At 42.5% G+C, this 20,139-nt stretch overlaps 1 protein-coding gene across 1 annotated transcript in view; it reads right to left on the bottom strand.

Moving 5' to 3' along the window:
* sorcs1 (sortilin-related VPS10 domain containing receptor 1) overlaps positions 1 to 20,139 on the bottom strand; it is a 188,538-nt gene that overhangs the window by 77,462 nt on the left and 90,937 nt on the right. Inside the window, 2 exon segments of the mRNA XM_030731646.1 lie at positions 1,315 to 1,414; positions 15,923 to 15,990. Coding sequence (XP_030587506.1) covers positions 1,315 to 1,414; positions 15,923 to 15,990 — 168 coding nt within the window.

Genomic DNA, 20,139 nt, shown 5'->3' with positions numbered 1-20,139 from the left:
AAGATCCAGACTGTAGCGCACAGTGATCGTAGGACAGAATACGATAAACTCGTTGTTTTGCCGGAGCGTCGATACATCAGCGGCTCAGTGATGGCAAACAGGAAGTCATAGCCTGGAGATATTTTGAATATGTCACGAGCTGCATTTTTGAGACTGAGATTTCCCCTTCAGTTTGCATCCCTGTAGACGACGACGGGCTTTGGCATGAAAGGTTTAAACACGTGTGCCGAGTCTTTGGCGAGCCGTCCGTGTTAGATAAGCTTTGGGTCCAGTTTGTGCCACGCGTTCAGAAACCAGAAGATGGTGAATTTGACATTTTATATTTGGAGTATTTCTGAAATAAGATTTTTCAAACAGGAGATGATTTTGTAACCCTAGATGGATGTTAAGAGGTTAAAGTACTCGCTCTGCTTCTGCAACATACTGTGCAGCATTATCAGGTGAGGATATGTGGTGAATATCCTCACCTGTGGTATTTCTGGGAAACAGACGGGAGTTGTTGCAGACAGTATAAAGAGATCTTGTTTCTTGCAGCGGGGCGTCGTATCCCGCAGACTCCCCATGTTTGTGTGTTTACAAAGGAGACAAATAAATCTGAAAACTCTGTCTGCCGAGAACATAGTTTCCATAACAGTTTCTGACTGAAATATGCAGGAAGAAATCTCATATTCACAGAAAGGATCTTCACTGATGAGCGCAGCAGCACATGCCGTGGAGTCGTGGATCCTCTCTCTGTTTGGGTTCATCATCTGGTTCAGCACCTTTAACAGACCTCAGGGCCGTAACAGTCGCTGCCCGAACACCTATCTGCATCATCCGGCCAGCATCTGAACTGCATTTCCTTTTCATAATTAGACAATAATTACCTCAGAAATGACCCGGCCTGATTAGAGTTGTGTAAAGGGAGCGTGAGCAGAGACAGGTGGTTATAACCACCAACTGATCCAAACCAAAGGAGCTGCAGGGGCACCGACTGAAGGAGGGTTTTACAAACCCTTCCTGGCTCCTAATTGATTTCTATTCATTTAGAACTTGGAGGGTGTGTTCTGTGCTGCCAGCTAGCTGTCACTGTGGATCGTACTTGTTAATAAATGAGTGAGTTCAGTGCATCCTACTGACATTGCAGGCAGCACAGAGGAGAGACGGGCATCAAACAGAGAACGATGAGTCAGACAGCATCAATATGTCTGCCTGTATTCAGCACTGCATGCTGTGTGACTGTCGCGCCAACAGAGAGGAGCAAACCAAAGCTACTCACAGTCGAGACAGTTTTTTCACTCAGACTCAGAAGAAATGACAAAAGAGGAACATTACCTTTCTCTTGTTGTTGGGGCTCACGTACAAATAACTGAGTATTGTCTTTGCTCCCACTTTGTCATTCAGCTTCTGGTATGTTGCTCCGTAGTCAGTTGACCTGAAATTTAATCAGAAAGGTCTGATGAACACTTGAATTACTTGTTGCAATTAAAGAGTCCTCTTGAGAATTCCCTGTTGGAGGGGAAAGAGCACAGACTTGATTAAGTCTCTTTTGTGTTCGAAGCAACATGAACCCCAGCGGGAGTATTACGGTCACTGAGTGGTGACTTCTGCCGCTGGATTTATAATCCAGACGTCCAGCATATCCTTAAAACCCGCATGTAGACATACAGATGTAAGAGCAGACACAACCTTACCATCAGTGGAGTCTCATCTTTTACCACCCAAGATCCAAATATCCAGCGTCAGAAAAAACCCATGAAACTTTATTTCATGAAACTATGGACATCATATAAAATACTGTTTGTTTGTTTTTTTGTAGTTTTTAAACTTTATTGATTATGATTTTTATCTGCCACACTGAACAGAACCCGTGCTGTATGGGGAGATTTGCTGGCATTGATGCAGAAATGCTAACAACCTAAAAGAAGTGCGTGCAGGGATCGACTGTGTGAGTGCTTTAAAGGAAACGACGGGAACGCGACAATGAGCTGGAAAACTGAAAAACTGGAGAAATTAAAAGCTAAATAATTTTTAATTTGAGACTCAGAAATGGAAAATGTTTCCTATAATTCTCTTTTTTTTAATTGCTGAGACGCACCAACTAAATACAGCACCCTGAGCCCTGCTGAGGTCTTATTACAGGAGACTTTTAGTTTAGGGATCACACGTCAACAAAACATTCCCATCATACAGAATAAAATTCATAAAGACTGTTTTAGACTCATTTTCCCTGTTTGACCTCAAAGGGTTAGGGTTAGGGTTAGGGTTAGGTAACCTACAGTAACACACCTAGGATGAATTTGAGTCTCAGGTGTTAGGTCGGTTGTGCATCGTCATCATCTCACTAACACTCCTGACTGAAGCTCCCTAGAAAGGCGGCTACAGTAGCAAATAAAAGCTTCATTCAGAATCGGCAGCTGTGCAGCCACAAGAAAAGCAAACGAGCTGCGACGCAGACACATGAAAGCTGTTCTCTCTCAGGAATGACGCACGGGCTTCAGTCTGCAATCAGAGCCTACCTGACGATAATATTTATATCCAACAGCCATCAAATGTTTCTTTAATCGCTGCGTTCTGACAGTCACTGAGACTCGGCTCTGTAGTATACTGTATATGGATACCTGCCTCAGGAGTGCTTTATTCAAGAGGTTATCACATTTACTATACAGCTCAATAAAATGTGTTCTACTCAGATGAAATGAAGCACGTTTCAGTATCTGATGTTCAGGTTTTTAGTTTCACACCAACTATCCCAGCACAAACAGCAGGGGTACATATTTCTGTTTTGGATTTGTAACTTTGTTTCCCGTCCCGCGTGTCCTTGCAGAAACTCTTTTTGTTAGACGTCCTGTTTTCAGCAGCGCTTGAACACAGCTGTGATGTTTGGATGCTTTTTTTTTAAAGCAGTGTATTAAAAATATGGATTTCATATAATATTGCAGCAGAGTCCCACTTTAGTTTTGAGCATTTAATTGGTTGATTCATGATCCTGGACACAAATACCCCCCCCCCCCCACACACACACACACACACACAGCAACCTTCCACGTATTTTGATCCACACGGTCTCATATTTGTTCATGTGTCTCTGTGCAGGAAGTGACGCTCTTCCAGGATTAAACGATGAAAAATGTAACACCTGGAGGTGTAAATCATGTCTGAAACAAAGCTTCTTCCTTTTTCTTTTGAATGAATTTTACACTAAAGTTGCATTTTTTGTTTATACTAACACTTTAATTCATCACAGCGTTCTCATTGATGAAAACAAAGATGTTCACATCTGGAAGCAGCTGGTCCCACACAGCACCGAGTCTGTTGGACTTCAGTTGTGTTTTAATTTGTTGTTAGCAGCAGGCACCAAACTACAATTAATTTACACAAAAAAATCTACTCAATTACATTTAGGCATCAAGAGCTACATGCTAATACAAGTACTTGGTTACATTTACCATATGAAACGACTTAGGAAATAAAGATCACGCTTTGTGTTAAAACAGACTTTTTAAAGGATCCTTTTCCTTGGTTGCCAGGGCAACATGTTTCCTGTAATGACTCGACGTGTTGCAGGTATAAAACATAACGACAGTTGTGCTGTCTGCAATCCAGAACGGATCATTTATGTCCATGAATACAAAAATAAGAGCACATTTTGAGAGCTTTTTACAGGTTGACCTGAGAGCATGCTGAGGACTGACCAAATCTGTCATCAGAGTCTTTGCTGGTTTGTTGTAACAGCAGTTCTTTAATGACTTAAAGGGGAAGTTAAAATCAGCTGCGGGTGACAAACGTGCTTAGTTCACACTTCAAACTGTAACTCAGGAAAAGTCACATCAGGATCTAATTAACCAGCAAACACACGAGTGTGTGAGTACTATACACCGTGGTTAAACTGATACTACTGTGATACATTCACTTCATGACTTCTCCATCCCAACACAGAAAAATCTGAAAATACTTTGGTCTCATTTATGTTAACATGACTCTTGCTGCAGTAAGAGTGCTGACAGGGACTAGAAAGAGAGAAAATCCTTCTCCTCACCTACAAGGTCTTGAATAATCAGGCCCCATCTTATCTCAAAGACCTCATAGTACCATATCACCCCAACAGAGCACTTCGCTCTCAGACTGCTGGCTTACTTGTGGTTCCTAGGATACTTAAGAGTAGAATGGGAGGCAGAGCCTTCAGCTTTCAGGCGCCTCTTCTGTGGAACCAGCTCCCAGCTTGGATTCAGGAGACAGACACCCTCTCTATTTTTAAGATTAGGCTTCAAACTTTCCTTTATGATCAAGCATATAGTTAGGGCTGGATCAGGTGACCCTGAACCCTCCCTTAGTTATGCTGCTATAGGCCTAGTCTGCTGGGGGGTTCACATAATAGACTGTTTCTTTTCATTCACCTTATTTACTCTGTTTATACCCCACTCTGCATTTAATCATTAGTTATTATTAATCTCTGTCTCTCCCCTCAGCCCCCCCTCATGGCAGATGACCCCCCCTCCCTGAGCCTGGTTCTGAGTTTTTCCTTCCCACTGTCACCAAGTGCTGCTCATAGGGGTCGTTCTGACTGTCGGGTTTTCTCTGTATTATTGTAGGGTCTTTACAATATAAAGCACCTTGAGGTGACTGTTGTGATTTGGTGCTATATAAATAAAATTGAATTGAATTATTGATCATAATTCTCTAGCATAACAAAGAGACTAATATTTGTAACTATTGTAAGAACTAAAAATACCATCTTGGAACAGAATTCAATAGTGTGTTGCCACGAACTTACAAGACAACCATCCCCATAAATATGTATAACCTACTACTCAGTGTTTTACTATAAGCTGTGAAAGTCTCAGGATCAGATCATGTTGAGAGCTCTCACACTAGACTAACGAGGCAGGAACAGGAAAGCTTCTAAACTCACCTGAGAATCATCGCCTTACAAAATTTTATCAGTAATAAATTAAGTCAGCTACACTTATCATATATCTAATGCATTGTATATCTATATCTAATAACAATGGTAATATGTGATTCAGAAAAATATGCTAATCTCAAGGCTTAAGCAGCAGCCAGCAGCTCAGCTCAGTGTGTGCATGCATTGGGCAGATTTAAATGCTTCAGAGCAGTAATAACTGAAACTGAATTCAGACTGCAACCGTACCAGCTGTGACAAACTGAAGTTTTAAAGCAGCAATGTCTAAAATACTTTGATATTCAAATTAGAAATGCACTCAGATACTGGGCAAACATCAGATTGGTCGATACCAGCATAGCAAAAAAGATGAATGTTTACCACAAACAGTGGCGAATGTTCATGGTATCAATTCAGCTCTGGGTTATTGTTAGAGAAATAAACAGTAAAAAGATCATACATAACAAATAATAAGAAAATACAAAAACCTATCAGCTATCCACCAAACTGTTACTTTAAACATGAGTATGAACCCAGTGCATCTTTAAACTCAGGCTCAGCAGTGACTGAAAACCACTGTTGTCAGTTTAAAGTCATAATGATAAATGTGCTTTTGTAAGATCAGGATGGAAGCTTCAAAACTTCCATCTTCCTATAAAGACCTCCACAGACTGTCACGGTGTGACAGAAGAAGCACGTCCATGAGCGAACCGAAGGCTCGCAGCAGGCTCAGACACGTCTGTGTGACCGAGAACAGAAATCTGAACGCTGCAGAAGCTGTCAGCCTGGGTTCATCGAGAGCTGTGTTTATTTCTGCGTTCAGATCACTGTCAAATTACATGTTTGAGTCCCTAAATCCAGTCGAGTCAATTTGTCTTCGAATATGAAACGAAAACTAAACTGAGGAACGTGCTTAAGACCAAAAGACGCTGGCTGATGCGTTGGCTCAAAGAAGCTACTAAGAGGCAGCCTAGTCCCGAGGAGACTTCCTGACCCCAGCGCTCTTTATTCCCACACACCCTCTGGATTACATTCGGCACATAACATTCATCTTGAGTTGTGTATTTTGTCTGACACGAATGGCAAGCAGAGGCGCTTCATCATTTCTTAAACTTCATTTACATAGAAAAGAGTTATAAACCCGTTAAACCGTCTTCAAACGAGGGCTGAAATATTCAAATGTTGGTCAAAGTGCTAATGTGAAATGTGTCTTCGGCTGGATTTTTGCATTTCAGACCATCTCTGAAAGTTTGAGCGACTTATCTGAGCTGTCAGCTCAAATTTATTTTGAGAGGCCTGAGGCGCAATCAAGGAGCTATTCTAATTTCACATGAAGATAAAGAAAAAGCCCAAAGCATACAAATCTTAAAAAGGCAGCAAAGACACCGGCGAATGCCTTGTGTGACTTCAAATGAAGCAATCACGTACATCGACTGATGTTTTTTTTCTGTTCACCGTCTTTTCTGTGGAGCCGTTAAATCCGCACTGAAGTCCTTGTTTAAAGGGATTGGGCGATTTCAGAGAGCGCCACACTTGAAGTTTACAACCAGCCGTGAAAATACAGAAATATTCATGGGAAATTGTCAATTTCGTCTCATTCAGTAACCCTTTGAGATGTGCTTTGGGCCAGTTTCCATGGTGAGCAAATACTTTCCCACCCGATGAGCTCTCCTGGATGGGTCTGGCATCATTTATCAGAAACCTTCTACAGCTAGGACCATTGGACAATGACATCATCAGTCTATTGATCAGCTCCTGTCACAGAATCACTTGATTTAGGGCCCAGTGACTCTGAACATGAAGCCATAAAATGGCGCAGCCCCAGCAGATCCCGGGAAGATGAAAGCTGCATTAAATGAAAAATGATAGTTTCTCAAGGACAATAATTCTGAGTGAAACTCGTCTTTCTTAGTGGCTTCTGACGGGCTGTTGGCTGATTTTGTGCGTTTGTGAAAAGCAGCTCTGACCCGTCTGCGGTGAGAGGACGTGAGCTCCTCGGGGGCTGCAGGTGAGAGGGAAAGCTTCACACTGTCCACACTCCGGATTAAACAAAGGGGGGAATTAATGAACTGCTGTGTGAGGACACCAGAGTGATCAGTCCTATTACAGTGATATGGCTCAGTGAGGAAAATGGATTCAGGATATGCTGGGAGGATGACTGAACTCCTCCCCACTAAATCTGGAAACACTCAACCAAAAGCCTCAAATCTCCTTTATTCAATACCCCCCCCCCCTTCTCTCTGAAACAGATTAGAATTATGTCTACAGCTGCATATTAAAAGACTTATTAGATGGAGTTTCAATTAGAATTTCCAGTCTAGTATACATTGATAGGCAGCTACTACACATTTACAGTCTCTGTGGGGATTTTGATTAATAGCGGTTCAGAGGATGGAGAACTGCATGCGTCCTGGGATAGTTAACATGAGGTCACTCGCTGCATTAGCGCGCTGAAACACCAGCATGCAGCACTGCTTCGAACGCTGGACAAATGGCAGCTGAGCTGAGCTTTCCAAGATGAATTTATGAAACCTCACACAGTATATCTTTTGAGTAGCAGACTGAATCACAGCCTTCCCTCCCTCCTTCTATATCTGCAATCCCTTTCCATCATGTTATTGCCCATCAGGTTTGGTGGCAAACTCCCATTCTTAAAGCTACACCAGACGAGAGCATGCTGCTGGAATCCACTGAATGAGGACAGACCGGCCTGTTCTCATTCAGATTCTGGCATCTCACATCCCTGTGATGCACCAGGTTATGGTAATAGTGAGACCGGTCATTTTTATTCTTTTGTACAGTTTTATTTATATACCCCAATTCACAACAACAGTCACAGGTACTTTGGTGACAGTGGGAAGGAAAAATTTCCTTTTAACAGGAAGAAACCTGAGACAGAGCCAGGCTCAGGGAGGGGCAGCCATCTGCTGCGACCGGTTGGGGGTGAGGGGATGCAGACAAGACAAAAGACACACTGTGGAAGAGAGCCAGAGATTAATACTAATGATGGTTTACACCTCTAAGGCAGTGTTTGTCACACTGTGGGGTGCAGGGTGATGACAGGTGGGGCGCAAACAACCTGGGGAGAAAAGACACGAGGAACCAATGTTGAACATCAGATTAATTCTCACGGCGGAACAAGAAAACGTTAGCATGTACGTTAGCACAGCGACTAGCGAAACTCTTCACCGTCTGCTGTGCACATACAGCCATCATGCCGCTGCTTCGCCACCAAGCCCCCCCCCCCACCCAGACCGCGCTTCACGTGAGGCGTAAAAAGATTTTATCCGGCGAAGTGGAGCAAATGTTTGAGAACCACTGCTCTAAGTGCAAAGCGGTGTATAAACACACAGGCGGAGTGGAAAAAAGTGAGTGAAGAGGAAACACTCAGTGCATCATGGGAACTCCCCAGCAGCCTAGGCCTATAGCAGCATAACTAAGGGAGGGTTCAGGGTCACCTGATCCAGCCCTAACTATAAGCTTGATCATAAAGGAAAGTTTTAAGCCTAATCTTAAAAATAGAGAGGGTGTCTGTCTCCTGAATCCAAGCTGGGAGCTGGTTCCACAGAAGAGGGGCCTGAAAGCTCAAGGCTCTGCCTCCCATTCTACTCTTAAGTATCCTAGGAACCACAAGTAAGCCAGCAGTCTGAGAGAGAAGTGCTCTGTTGGGGTGATATGGTACTATGAGGTCTTTGAGATAAGATGGGGCCTGATTATTCAAGACCTTGTAGGTGTGGAGAAGGATTTTAAATTCTATTCTAGATTTAACAGGGAGCCAATGAAGAGAAGCCAATATGGGAGAAATCTGCTCTCTCTTTCTAGTCCCTGTCAGTACGCTAGCTGCAGCATTTTGGATCAGCTGAAGGCTTTTAGACTGATCTAATAATAATGAATAGTCCAGCCTCGGAGTAATGAATGCATGAACTAGCTTTTCTAGCATCATTCTGAGACAGGATGTTTCTAATTTTAGAAATATTGCATAGATGAAAGAAAGTCTTCCTACATATTTGTCTAATGTGCACAGAGCATACGTCTCATCGCCAACCCTTTAAGCAACGGTAAATCAGAGTGGTAACCAGTCATTTTCAGCCTGCTGAAGTGAACAGTGAAAAGTGAGTCACTCCTCATAGACTTCTAATGTTAAAATGTCCAAATTTACAGTACACATAAACATGTTTACAACACACAGACAAAATACATTTTGGACTCTATGTCTGGCTTCTGCCTTCATACCAGCTGTAAGCTTTGACTGACAGGTGTCCTGACATGTGGCTGCAGCTGCTAGCTTTCAGCTTGCCTGACTGAACTCGACCTCCCAGCCGTGTTTATGCTGATGGTTAATTTAATTATCCGACAGTTAACATGATTTCCTGTGTGCTACACACCATCCAAGAAGTTTGTGCGGCAGTTTCAGTGAATGAAATTACTATATTAGCTGCATCGCTACATTGCATTCATACGGTTTATGAATGCAGTTTGCTAATCATGCTCTCCAGGGTAAGCTGAAAACTTAATGCTCCACCCTCTCGTCCAAATATGGTCACATCTGGTACCTAAAAGCTAACATGCTAGCAGCCAGAACACCAACGTTAGGGCTTCAAAATGCAGGGGTGACAATGCAGTGGCAACAGTTGTGGTCTTAAACTGAACCAGCAAGTAAAAGTTAACAAAAAGTGAATTATCACGAATCCCATCAGTGAATATGAACAAAGGGCAAAACACAGAGATGTATCGCTGTTTAATAGACATCTGTCACTTCTCATTGGAGGTGTCAAGGCACCAATGACAGCACTCTATGTGCATCTCTGTAACACCTGCAGCATCTGACAGAAAGGCAGTATTTGACACCCTCAGATGAGAATGCACTGAGTAGACCCTGATGTATTTGATGACCCCGATGAAATCCACAAGTAGAAATGTATTGGTTAATCAATAAAGTTGTTCTATATACTGCATGTGCTGCTGGAGCTTTGAACTCCTCATGCTCGTGTATGTTGGCATACATCTGAAGCAGGCGAAGATGTGCCAGAAACTTTACTCTGCAGAGGAAAACATCCATAAATCTGTCTGAAGTCCACAGGCAAAACACTCCATATCGTCAGAATAGTAATCTGGTTGAGTTACAGTGGCATAAAATTATTACTTGAGAGAGCACTATATTAACTTTCTGCCATTTTATTTGGGCTTCTGAATTCTGAGTGTGTCTGCCGTATGATCTGAAAGATGACACAATGGTGTGAGGCCACATTTCAAGGCTCATTGTACAGATGACACGACACAATATGATGAGTGTCTGATCAGTAACGGTTCACTGGAAAAAACACGGAGCAGGAGATAACACTGACACGCAGCCTTTTCTCGTACCGGGACCACTGTAATCATTATTAAAATACAAAGGAGGAAGCATCCAGGGTTGGAAAAACAGCCAAAAACAGCCAAAAAAACCCCACAGATTCCAGTGTTAAAACATCCAAGTTCAGAGATTAAATGAGTGACTTTACAGTCTGGTACAAAAAAGGATTTTGGTGTCAGGACTCGTGGGTGAGTCCAGAAACCAGTGGCTGAAGTCACAGTGGCTACGTCTATGTTTCCTGTCCAGTCTGTGGTTCCTACGTGCTGCCGTCGTCTTATGCTTCATCTTTATTGTATAAGCTGAGGATTTGTGGAGCAGGTGCATTATTAAAAGTGCCTACTGTCTCACTGTCGTGATGTTTGCTGATTTCTAATCTCACTCTGGTCTGATAATGTGGAACATGTGCTATTTAAAAGTGTCTTTTTTTCATAGGCCCTGAGCTCCTTAATTTAGTCCTTGTAATTGTGGAGCTGTCACCAACGTAATGTGCTTTCAGCATTTATGTTGACAAGTTTAATTTCAACATTCCTTATTATCAACATTACTAATAGGTGTAAATAATTTAAATCTTTAATGTGACTGTTTGCTATGGGCTACTTATGATTATTTGGTACTTGAACTTGTTTTTGTTGCAATTAAGAAATAAAGAAAACTTTACTTTTATAATTTTTACCAACTAAAAAGAACAAAGTAAAGTTGTGATGAAAATCCATGTTTGCTCCTGATCAAACACACCGATAAGTTAGTAACACTGACATGCTGTTCGTTTCTCTATTTTCCTGATCTTGTTTATATCTTTGGATGTGGAATCCATGGATCGGGGGACTCAAGACTAGCTGCTCATGTGTCTCCATGGAAAAGGCACCAGGTGACAACACAGGTAACACAACAATTTATTTTTAAATGTATTACATAGGTTTCACATTTTTATAACTGGAGAATGTGAAGAAATTATAAATAAACATTTTCAAGTCAATTTGATTCATTTATATGGCACCAAATCACAGCAAACAGTCGCCTCAGATTGTAAGGTAAAGACCCTACAATAATCCCAAGGATCAGACGACCCCTATGAGCGAGCACATGGTGACAGTCAGGAGGAAAAACTCCTTTAACTGGAAGAAATCTCTGGTGGGACCAGGCTCAGGGAGGGGCAGCATGGATAAGGGATGGATCAGGGTCACCAGTGACTGTAACAGTCAGTAATGGAGAAAGAAAGTGAAAATATAGCATATTTGGACATCTTTATTTGGGACTAGGCATTTAACACTCGCTTTGAGCCTTCTGTATTAATAAAAGAACTAAAAACAAACATAGAAAAGCATCCAGGTTATCAAGGCTTATCAGTGTGAGACCTTTTACTTTGTTTGTTATTGCTATAACAGGCTGACATGCACCCATCACATCACATGACAGGTATATGACATGATGAAATTTCAAGCTGTTACCTCATGCTGCTATTTGGGGCCGCAGCAGGCAGAGATACTTCAGTGAGGGGTTCTGGATTCCTGGCAGAGCAGCAGGCTCTCTTAAATGTAGCTCTATGTTGCTTTGCTCCACACTCTATTTTCCTGGCTGTAAACTGTCCACTAACTTTCTACGCTCTCATTATCCTCTTCACTCGCGCAAAATGTGCACCATCTGTTCACTCATTCGTCTTTCTGTCAGTCTGTCCTGCTTTTCCACGCACACCTTTAATCGCGTGTCCAAGAAGTTCTGTTTTTGCAAGGCATCAGATTTATATGATGTTAGCGAAGCATCAGTAGCAGATGCACCATTACCAGGCTGATGTGGTAGCATGATCTGAGACACGGAGCTACAGCCTCACTTGATTCTCTATGAGGTAAGTGCAGTCATATGATGGTACATTTACTATAGCTGTGCATAAGAACCTAAGCCTTGAGGGTGCCTCTGTGTTGATTGGTCTGTGAACCTGATGGCTTTTTGCTCCAGAAAAGGCAGAAGACAGAAAGTGGAAATCCTTTTTAAAAAGTTTTGGGGTCTTTAAGTCTCCTACTTTTTAAAAGTATTTCAGCTTCTCTCTTAGAAGCATCTCTCTCAGGCCCATATAGCCCATCCTACAGGAATGAACCATGTAAGCATTTTATAGTTATAGTTAACTCACATACTTCACACTTCCATCGGAAAAACAGCACGAAGACACTCTGTTTACCACTTTTAAAGTCTTCACACAGAAACACAAACACAAAGGATCGTGCGTACCTGAAAAACCCTCAACTTTAAAAACCCAGTAATGATGACAGGTGGGCTCACACGGTGACGACACGTTTGTTTAACTTTGCTCGTCCGTGACTTCACCAACTCAGCAGGTGTCGACTAACTCTGTCAGACTGTGACACAATAGCATTGGCATTATTTCAATGTAACAGAATAATAGAAACTGAAATACAAGCCATAGCCACTGTATTGTTATGGCAGGTCAGGTGGAAAGTACAATATATTCAAGTCTAAAAACTTATTCTGCCAAAATGTCCCTTTATTGGCTGAAATATCATATTTGATCCACTATATTTGATAGGAATATGTGCAAGGGCCTGAATGAAATGAAAGACTCAGGTCAAGATACTAGGTGTGTCCTCATGTGCGAACCCACTGAGGTCCATGACTGATCATGCTTTACTGTGTTTGTTTGTTTTTAATACAAATATGCTTTCACTGCACTGGTAGTGTGTTTGGGATCATTGTCCTGCTGAAAAATTAATCCACTGACAATCAGCTGCCAAAAAAATGTGGCTGAGTTCAGAGCTGAAGAAGCTTTTGGGATGAGAGGGAAACATCTTCAAAAAACCTGAAGAAGTCCAGTCGCTAATTCCCCCCCCAAGCTCCAGAGACTAGCATGACCCAGATGAACCTACACAGACATACTGCCAATCAGATACTTTATAGAAGTTACTGTAACGTGGATTAAAATCTACTTTCTGAGTTTATAATTCCATCAGTTTTGACACGTCAAGTTTTAGTGTTATCTTGCATACCTCGGGCTTTTCTCTCTGACAGCCACTCTTCCATTTCTGATGAGGTTTCAGTGAACAGTAGATGGATCAGGTCTAAGGTGTCAGGTCTTCAGATGCTGTTCATCTGCTGTAGATAGTTTTTTAGGTCTGCTACTTCTTCCTTTGTCCTCCTATGTCACAGTTTCCTCAGATTTTTTAAGCACAAGCAGCACATCATGCTGGGATAGGCTGGTGCAACAATATTATTTTCTGTCTGTCAAATTGTTCTCTTTGGCATTTTTAGTAAATTCAACTACAGAAATTGGAACAAATGATGTGTTTTTAACGACAGGCTGATAGTAGCAAAGTGCCCAGAGATTTAAAACTGGCTCTTTCCTAATTTGTCTGTTAGGTGTAGAAGCAACACCGGATCCTCAGTGTGTGACTCAGGTTCCTTTGTGTTCACAAGTCGGTGGTTAAAAGAAAATGTGAAATCAGAACTGTGATTTCCACTGCTAATCAATAGTATGGATGATGAAACTAGGATGGGTCAGAAAGCCAATTCAGTTTTATTTATACAGGTCAAAATCTCAACAACAGTCACCTCAAGGCCCGATAATAGAGAGAAAACCCCACAATCAGATGACCCCCCCCTATGAGCAGCACTTGGTGACAGTGGGGAGGAAAAACTCCAGCAGAACCAGGCTCAGGGAGGGGCAGTCATCTGCTGTGACCGGCTGGGGGGTCTGAAGAGTATGTGATGTCAAAGGTTACTCAGGTCAAAATTAGTGGGATGAAGGGTCAAAACTGTAAAGGTCTCACACTGAAATGGAGGTTTATTATTGTTTTTATTGCTTGGTTATTTAAAAAGCAAAAATACAAAAAGAAATTGAAAGTTAAAAAGTTTCATCATGAAAACTTTGTGTACTGAGGTTAGACCAGAACACCTGAGCAGGGCACAGAGAAACAGCTGTACCAGGTGGACATTTTTAAAGTGTAAAGTGCTGATTTTATACTTTGCTGTGTGAGGCAGTGTGTGGTGACATTGTGTAGAAGACTTAAAGTGGGGGTTTGAAATCACTGGTTTCTAATAGGAAGTACAAACTGTACCAACACACCAAAGTCCATTTAAGGTTTCTTTGTTTTTTTCTCTTTTGCCCTACAGGCTGAAAAATAACCTTGGAATTGTGGAATTAAATGAACAGACCCACAAAATAGCCTGCGTGATGAAACTTAAATGTACAAAATGTGCAATTTTCAATGAACCCGGCGAGCGTGAACCTCAGTGCGCAGGTGCCCTTTCTGACAGTTTAAAGTTTCATATGCCTTAAAGCACTGAATCCATCACAACGACAGCTGCAGTGAAAAGGCTGAGACTCACTAATAAGAGGAAGGAAAATGAAAGTGCATGCTACCTTGGTATTTTCTAGTGTCACTTGACCATGCACTGAATAAACTATTCATGCTGTAAATTTCCACAGTGAGCAGAGTATGAATTCCCTGTTTGGTGGGACTAACTTATATAATACCCCATCTTTTCATTCACTGCTTTAACATATCACAGAGAAAGAGTTTCTTTTTACTCTGACATTTGCTGACACTCGATATCACCGCAACACAAGCTTGTTTCAACACTCCACTGAAGCTACATGAAGTTAAACATTCAAACCCACGCTGCTATATTTTTATGGCTGCAACACTACATCAAATGGAAATGCTCTGGATGTTTTGTGCATGTCTCCTTCGTAATTCTGTCTGACACACAGTCTCTCTTATCGCCACTGGAATTTAAAATCAGTTCTGCGGTTTGGAATAAAGCTCAGCACAACGGCGGCGCCTCAAACCCGACACAGCAAACATGGAGCTGGAGCTTCACACGCTGAACAGGTGAGAAGGTAAAACTGGAGATAAAATGTGTGTTTTTTTGGGTGTGTGTGGTTTAAATTGAAGCTTTTGTCAGCCTTTAATTTTTGCAGTTTAATTTCAGCGATCTCACATAAAAGTTTCACTCAGCATTTTAACAATTTGGCCCTTTAAATCTGAAAAAGTTCACAGTAAATTTGTGATTATGTAAATCCTGCAGTTCACAGTCATAAAAACTGGTTTCCGCTGAGCTCAGTTTCAGAAAACAAAGTGATTCTTCAGCCCTGTTTTCATGCTATAAATCGTCTAGATTCTCTTCAAGGAAAGACGTGTTTATGTCTGAGGTTCTATATTTTTAAACTGACAGTTGAGACTTTTTTTTTTTTTTTTTAGACATTAATACTCTTCCCTAAAAGGCATCTGCAGAAATGACATCAGAATGGAGTCTGAAATGAGGCTGGTGATTTAAGCAAGCCTGCTAACAAGGCTGGTCAAGGTAATTTGCTGGATAAGACCACCAGCTCCACTGGCAGTGATTACTGACTTTCATGTGAGGAATTTCTGGTGCCCACAGACATTAAAACCAATTGAGGGAAATTCTGCTAAGGCTCATCATTTAACAGAGCTTTCTTTCCTTTTCCCTTTTCAGGCCGTGAATGTTTCATTAAGTGACATCATGAGATCTTTGTAAAAATTGGTTTCCTTTATTCCTGCGAACGGAGCTGGGAGCAGTTCGAGCCACGGTATCACAATCATCACAAATACAGAGAAGCAGGTCCAACCCCTTTTAACCAGTTTGTTGTGTCGGGCTCTGCTCCGCTGGAGGCTTTCCTCCAAATGTCGTGAGCTCGTGTTGTGTGATAAGCTCACCTCCATAATGAACTCTCGGTCACGCTGTTCAGGTTGAAGTCAAACAGTTTGGTCAGCATCAGAATCACCTGCAAAACAAAAGACAGCATTGCAATTAGCAGACTAATTCATCCAGTGAGTTTCGAGTGTGTTAAAAAGCAGCAGCGTGACAAAAATCATCAGGTCAGTGTTGCCACCAGCAACAGGTACTTGATGCTTGACCCATACCAGTCTGCATGCTAATCTAAGCAGGCGCAGGTACATCCTGGGATGGTGTCTCTACCTTCAAAACCTTAGAAAAAAGGGAAACTACTGTATGTGTGCAGCCGGTGCCGGCTCTCTGCAGCACCAATCCTTCTGTTTTCACATACTGGCTGAAAACAAACACGTAATCTGGACATTTTGCAAACAGCATTAAGGATTTCCATACTTGCTTTTATGTTTATTCAAATGTGATGTGAGGCTAGCAGCTACACTTCAAACCAACCACTTTTTTGTGCTGGTAGCAGCTTGATTTCACGGGTTGGAGCGATGTGTTCAGCAGATCGAGGTTGTCTCTCGCAGACGTGGAGGGAGGACCTTTCTCTGCCACAGCAGGCCAGGAAAATATCAGCCTGACCAAAAACTAAGCACCCTCCCTCTGGAATGACCACAAGACACCTCCTTCACTTGAGGCAGCAACTCATCCCCAACCAGGACTACATCATTCCCAAAAAACAAAGATTTGATCCTGAAACCTCCCAGTCAGAATCCCATGCCCCTAGTCTGTGCACAGGAATTGTGTCTGTAAAGGTAACGTGTATATTTGCCAGAATGAAAGTCGGTTCATTTAAACACCACTGATTTGCAGCCATACAGTTCCACCATGTGAGCAGCTTCTTCTCTGCAGTTGGTAAACACGATCCTGTCTAATTGTTTCAAAGTCGTTACTTAATCATATCAGATTGATTCTAAACACCAGAAATGTTCCTTATTCCGTTCGCTGCCTCAAGGTGCCCACGATGAGGAAAAGTGGGTCAGCTGAAGTCTGGAGGGAAAAACAGATTGTGAGTTTGCTGCTTTCCTTCTTTTACCCTCTGAGCAAAAAGCGATGTTTCTGCCTCTGTTTACTTTGTGACTGGAGGTATGTTTGAAACGGATAAAACTCAGAAGAGGCAGGAAAATGTTCTCAGGGAGCACTGCAGTTTCACTTTCATATACTCTGTTAAAAACAGTTGTGTGGAGCCCTTCCTTTCGCATTATGTTTCATTTTCATCATGACCTTTCCATTATCAGATAACCCCTATGCATTGTGGGTAACCTAGTCTAATTATATGAGGTGGGCGATGCTACCGCTTGTATACAGGTATCTATGCACATACTGTATTGTTTGTGATGCTCCGGCTCATCCCTCTTTCTGACTTTGCTGTTGGGATATTGGCTGCATGATGCTTCCCACTGCACACAGCAGCATAACTCGAGTCTTACTTGTTGCCCTGAAGACATAACACACTGCACGCAGCCAATATCCGGCTGATCCCCCTCGGCCCGGCCGCCTTTGATACCTCCACACTGCCTGTTACGGAGGCAGCAGCTGAGCCACTGAATGACTTGTGTGACTTTGTGAAACAGCTCCACCAGCATGGGGTTCCTGTGAGTACAAGCAGAACAGATGCACCTTGGGTAGCAGAATTACATTGCGAGGTTGGGGCTCCTGTGATCAGGCTTATTAAGTATGCGCTAACATCTGCAGCCCCTGAAACACTCAAACGTGCGGTGCACTCGGCCGACCCGCGGCTGGCAGGGTTTCGGAGCCGAGGATGTGTTGTGGAAAATAATCGTCAGGACAACAACTAGTAAAAAGGCATTGATTAAGAGCGCTTCAGGAAGTGGCTGGCTGTTTTCAGTGTTGAGAGAATCAGCCTGGGGAATGAATAACCTTAAATGTCCGGACTAGACCTTTGCATGCTAATGACTGACCAAGTCCATTTAGCTGCCCAGCTGGAGGCTTAATTCACACCCGCACCACAGTCTCTCTCTTCCTCTGTACTCGCTCACTCCTGTTTTTGCTCTCTCACTCTCTTTATTTCTGTTTCCTTCACATCCCAACACGTTTTCTCCTGTGAGCCGAGTGTGCGGGAGAGGGAGGTGAAGGTGAGGGTAATGATGCAATTATGTTTTTAACATCTCTGAGCCACTTTGCTGTGTGTTTGTGTGTGTGTCTGGTTGTTGGAGGAGGTGAACGAGCAGTTAAGCTTTTACAACCCTCGGTTGTCCCTTGTGACTTGTGTACATGTTTTGTGCGTGGATATTTTTGTGTGTACAAACGGTGAAAGGTAGAGCTCTCGACTCTGGATGGAGGCCTGTAGAAGGCCGGGGCAGCAGCCCGATGACTTGGTTGCATTAGTTGAAGGGCAGTGTGCGTGCGGGCCCTTCTGTCTGCCACATATGGAGACTATGCGGGCTGTCATCAGCGAGCGGCCCTGTCAGATGGGCTCCCACTGGAAAGTGCATATGCTCCATCACTGCTCACGCCAATTAGGCCTGTGGGCTTCTCCCACTGTAAATACTACGATGAGGCGAGTCTCCACTCCATCAAGGCCAGCAGAAAGCACCTCTGAACAGACACGCACTAACTTCTGACAGTTTGGAGAAGTGCAGAGGAGCATGAAGGCATCAGAATGAGATGGTGTTACAGTGAGAATCTGTGATAAAGAAATGCTTTAAAATAAGCTTCATATGGGCCTTTGCAAAAGATTGTACTGTACAATGCTGGTGTATACTTGTATTGATAGGCAGTGGTATCACAGAGGTACAGTATGTGCTTCCTACAATAACTAGGATGACGTCCTGTGATGAAACAGTTGCTGCCATATGTCAGAAATATGCAGTAATGTGGCTTCAGGATCACCAGCCACCCCTGCCTGCCCAGATCACGATAACAAGACAAACAGAAACAGCATTGTTATGTTGGCAGGAAGTTGTTAAGTTAAAGCTGCATCCTGTAACTTTGCTCACTCTGCAAGACTGACAGCTGAACCGGTACGAAGCTGCTTCAGTGTGTTGCTGTTGACTGAGCAGGGGATTCACTCCCATCCTTACATACCTCAGCATTAGCATTACCTCAGTGATAAACAGACATTATGCTGCTGTGACTTTATCTCCAAAACATCTGCCAGATGCATGGATGCAACGACTCTGAAAAGATATCAACTGAAGCTGATCTAGGGCTGGGCTGCACTTTCACATTATAACATTTTCTACCACTAGAGGGTGCACAAAGTCGATGCAACCTTTACTTAACCAGGCAAGTGATTAAGAGCACCTTCTTATTCACAACAGTGACCCTGTGAAAGGGCTCTCATGGAAACAGACTAAAAACAAATGTGAACCATTAAATACCATCTCAACATAATCACCAGTAAAATGACCCCCCCCCCCCCCCCCACTCACACACACTTTATTTTTTTAAATAAGAAATGTGCCTTTAAAGCTGCACTAAAGTGTTACAAAAGCATCATTCAGCTCTACAGACTGTAATACCATCTTATTTGGTGATTTCCATTTCTTTGTTACATAGAACTGTATTTAATCTTAAAGTCTTATTTATAACATGTGCATCTTGTTTCAATAGTAACTACAATAGTTCTAAACTCTAACCATTAAAATTAATATTCCAGTTCTACAGCTGCATCCTATCAAAGAGCCACCTGAGCTGCACTTCTCAATAACACTAAAAAATCTGAGGAAACTGTGCAAGACGAGGGAAGCAGGGCTAAAAACTACTACGGCCAACGAACAGCATCTGAAACAAGAAAACTTCCAGCAAAGACCTGACATCCGAGACCTGAGCCATCTACTGTTCACTGAAATGGTCTCGATGGACGGATGGCTGTGAAGACGACATTATTAATGAACAGGGTGGAAAGGCTGAGGTATGCCACAAGAACTGCTCTGAAGTGGAACAGGTTTAATGGAGCGATGTATCCAAATCTGAAATCCCTGTCAGTATGTGCGAAGGTGAGAGGTACGACAACAAGTGTTTGCAGGTATCTGCTACAAAGAAGAGCTTTGAATGTCCTCCGAGAAGCTCGGAGAACTATTCCTGAAGACTATTTAAAGTAATTACAAGAAGGTCTGCCTCACAGAGTTCAGGCTGCCTGGAAGAATAAAGGTGGTCACACCAAATATTGACTTTCAAGCACATTAAAATTACACAAACTCTTTGGGGGTTTCTACATATTTCAATAATTCGCTGT

Source organism: Archocentrus centrarchus, chromosome 1 (genome assembly GCF_007364275.1).
Source record: "Archocentrus centrarchus isolate MPI-CPG fArcCen1 chromosome 1, fArcCen1, whole genome shotgun sequence".
Taxonomy (NCBI): Eukaryota; Metazoa; Chordata; class Actinopteri; order Cichliformes; family Cichlidae; genus Archocentrus; species Archocentrus centrarchus.
Note: the sequence above shows the minus strand (reverse complement) of the source record. Positions and strands in the feature narration are given on the sequence as shown.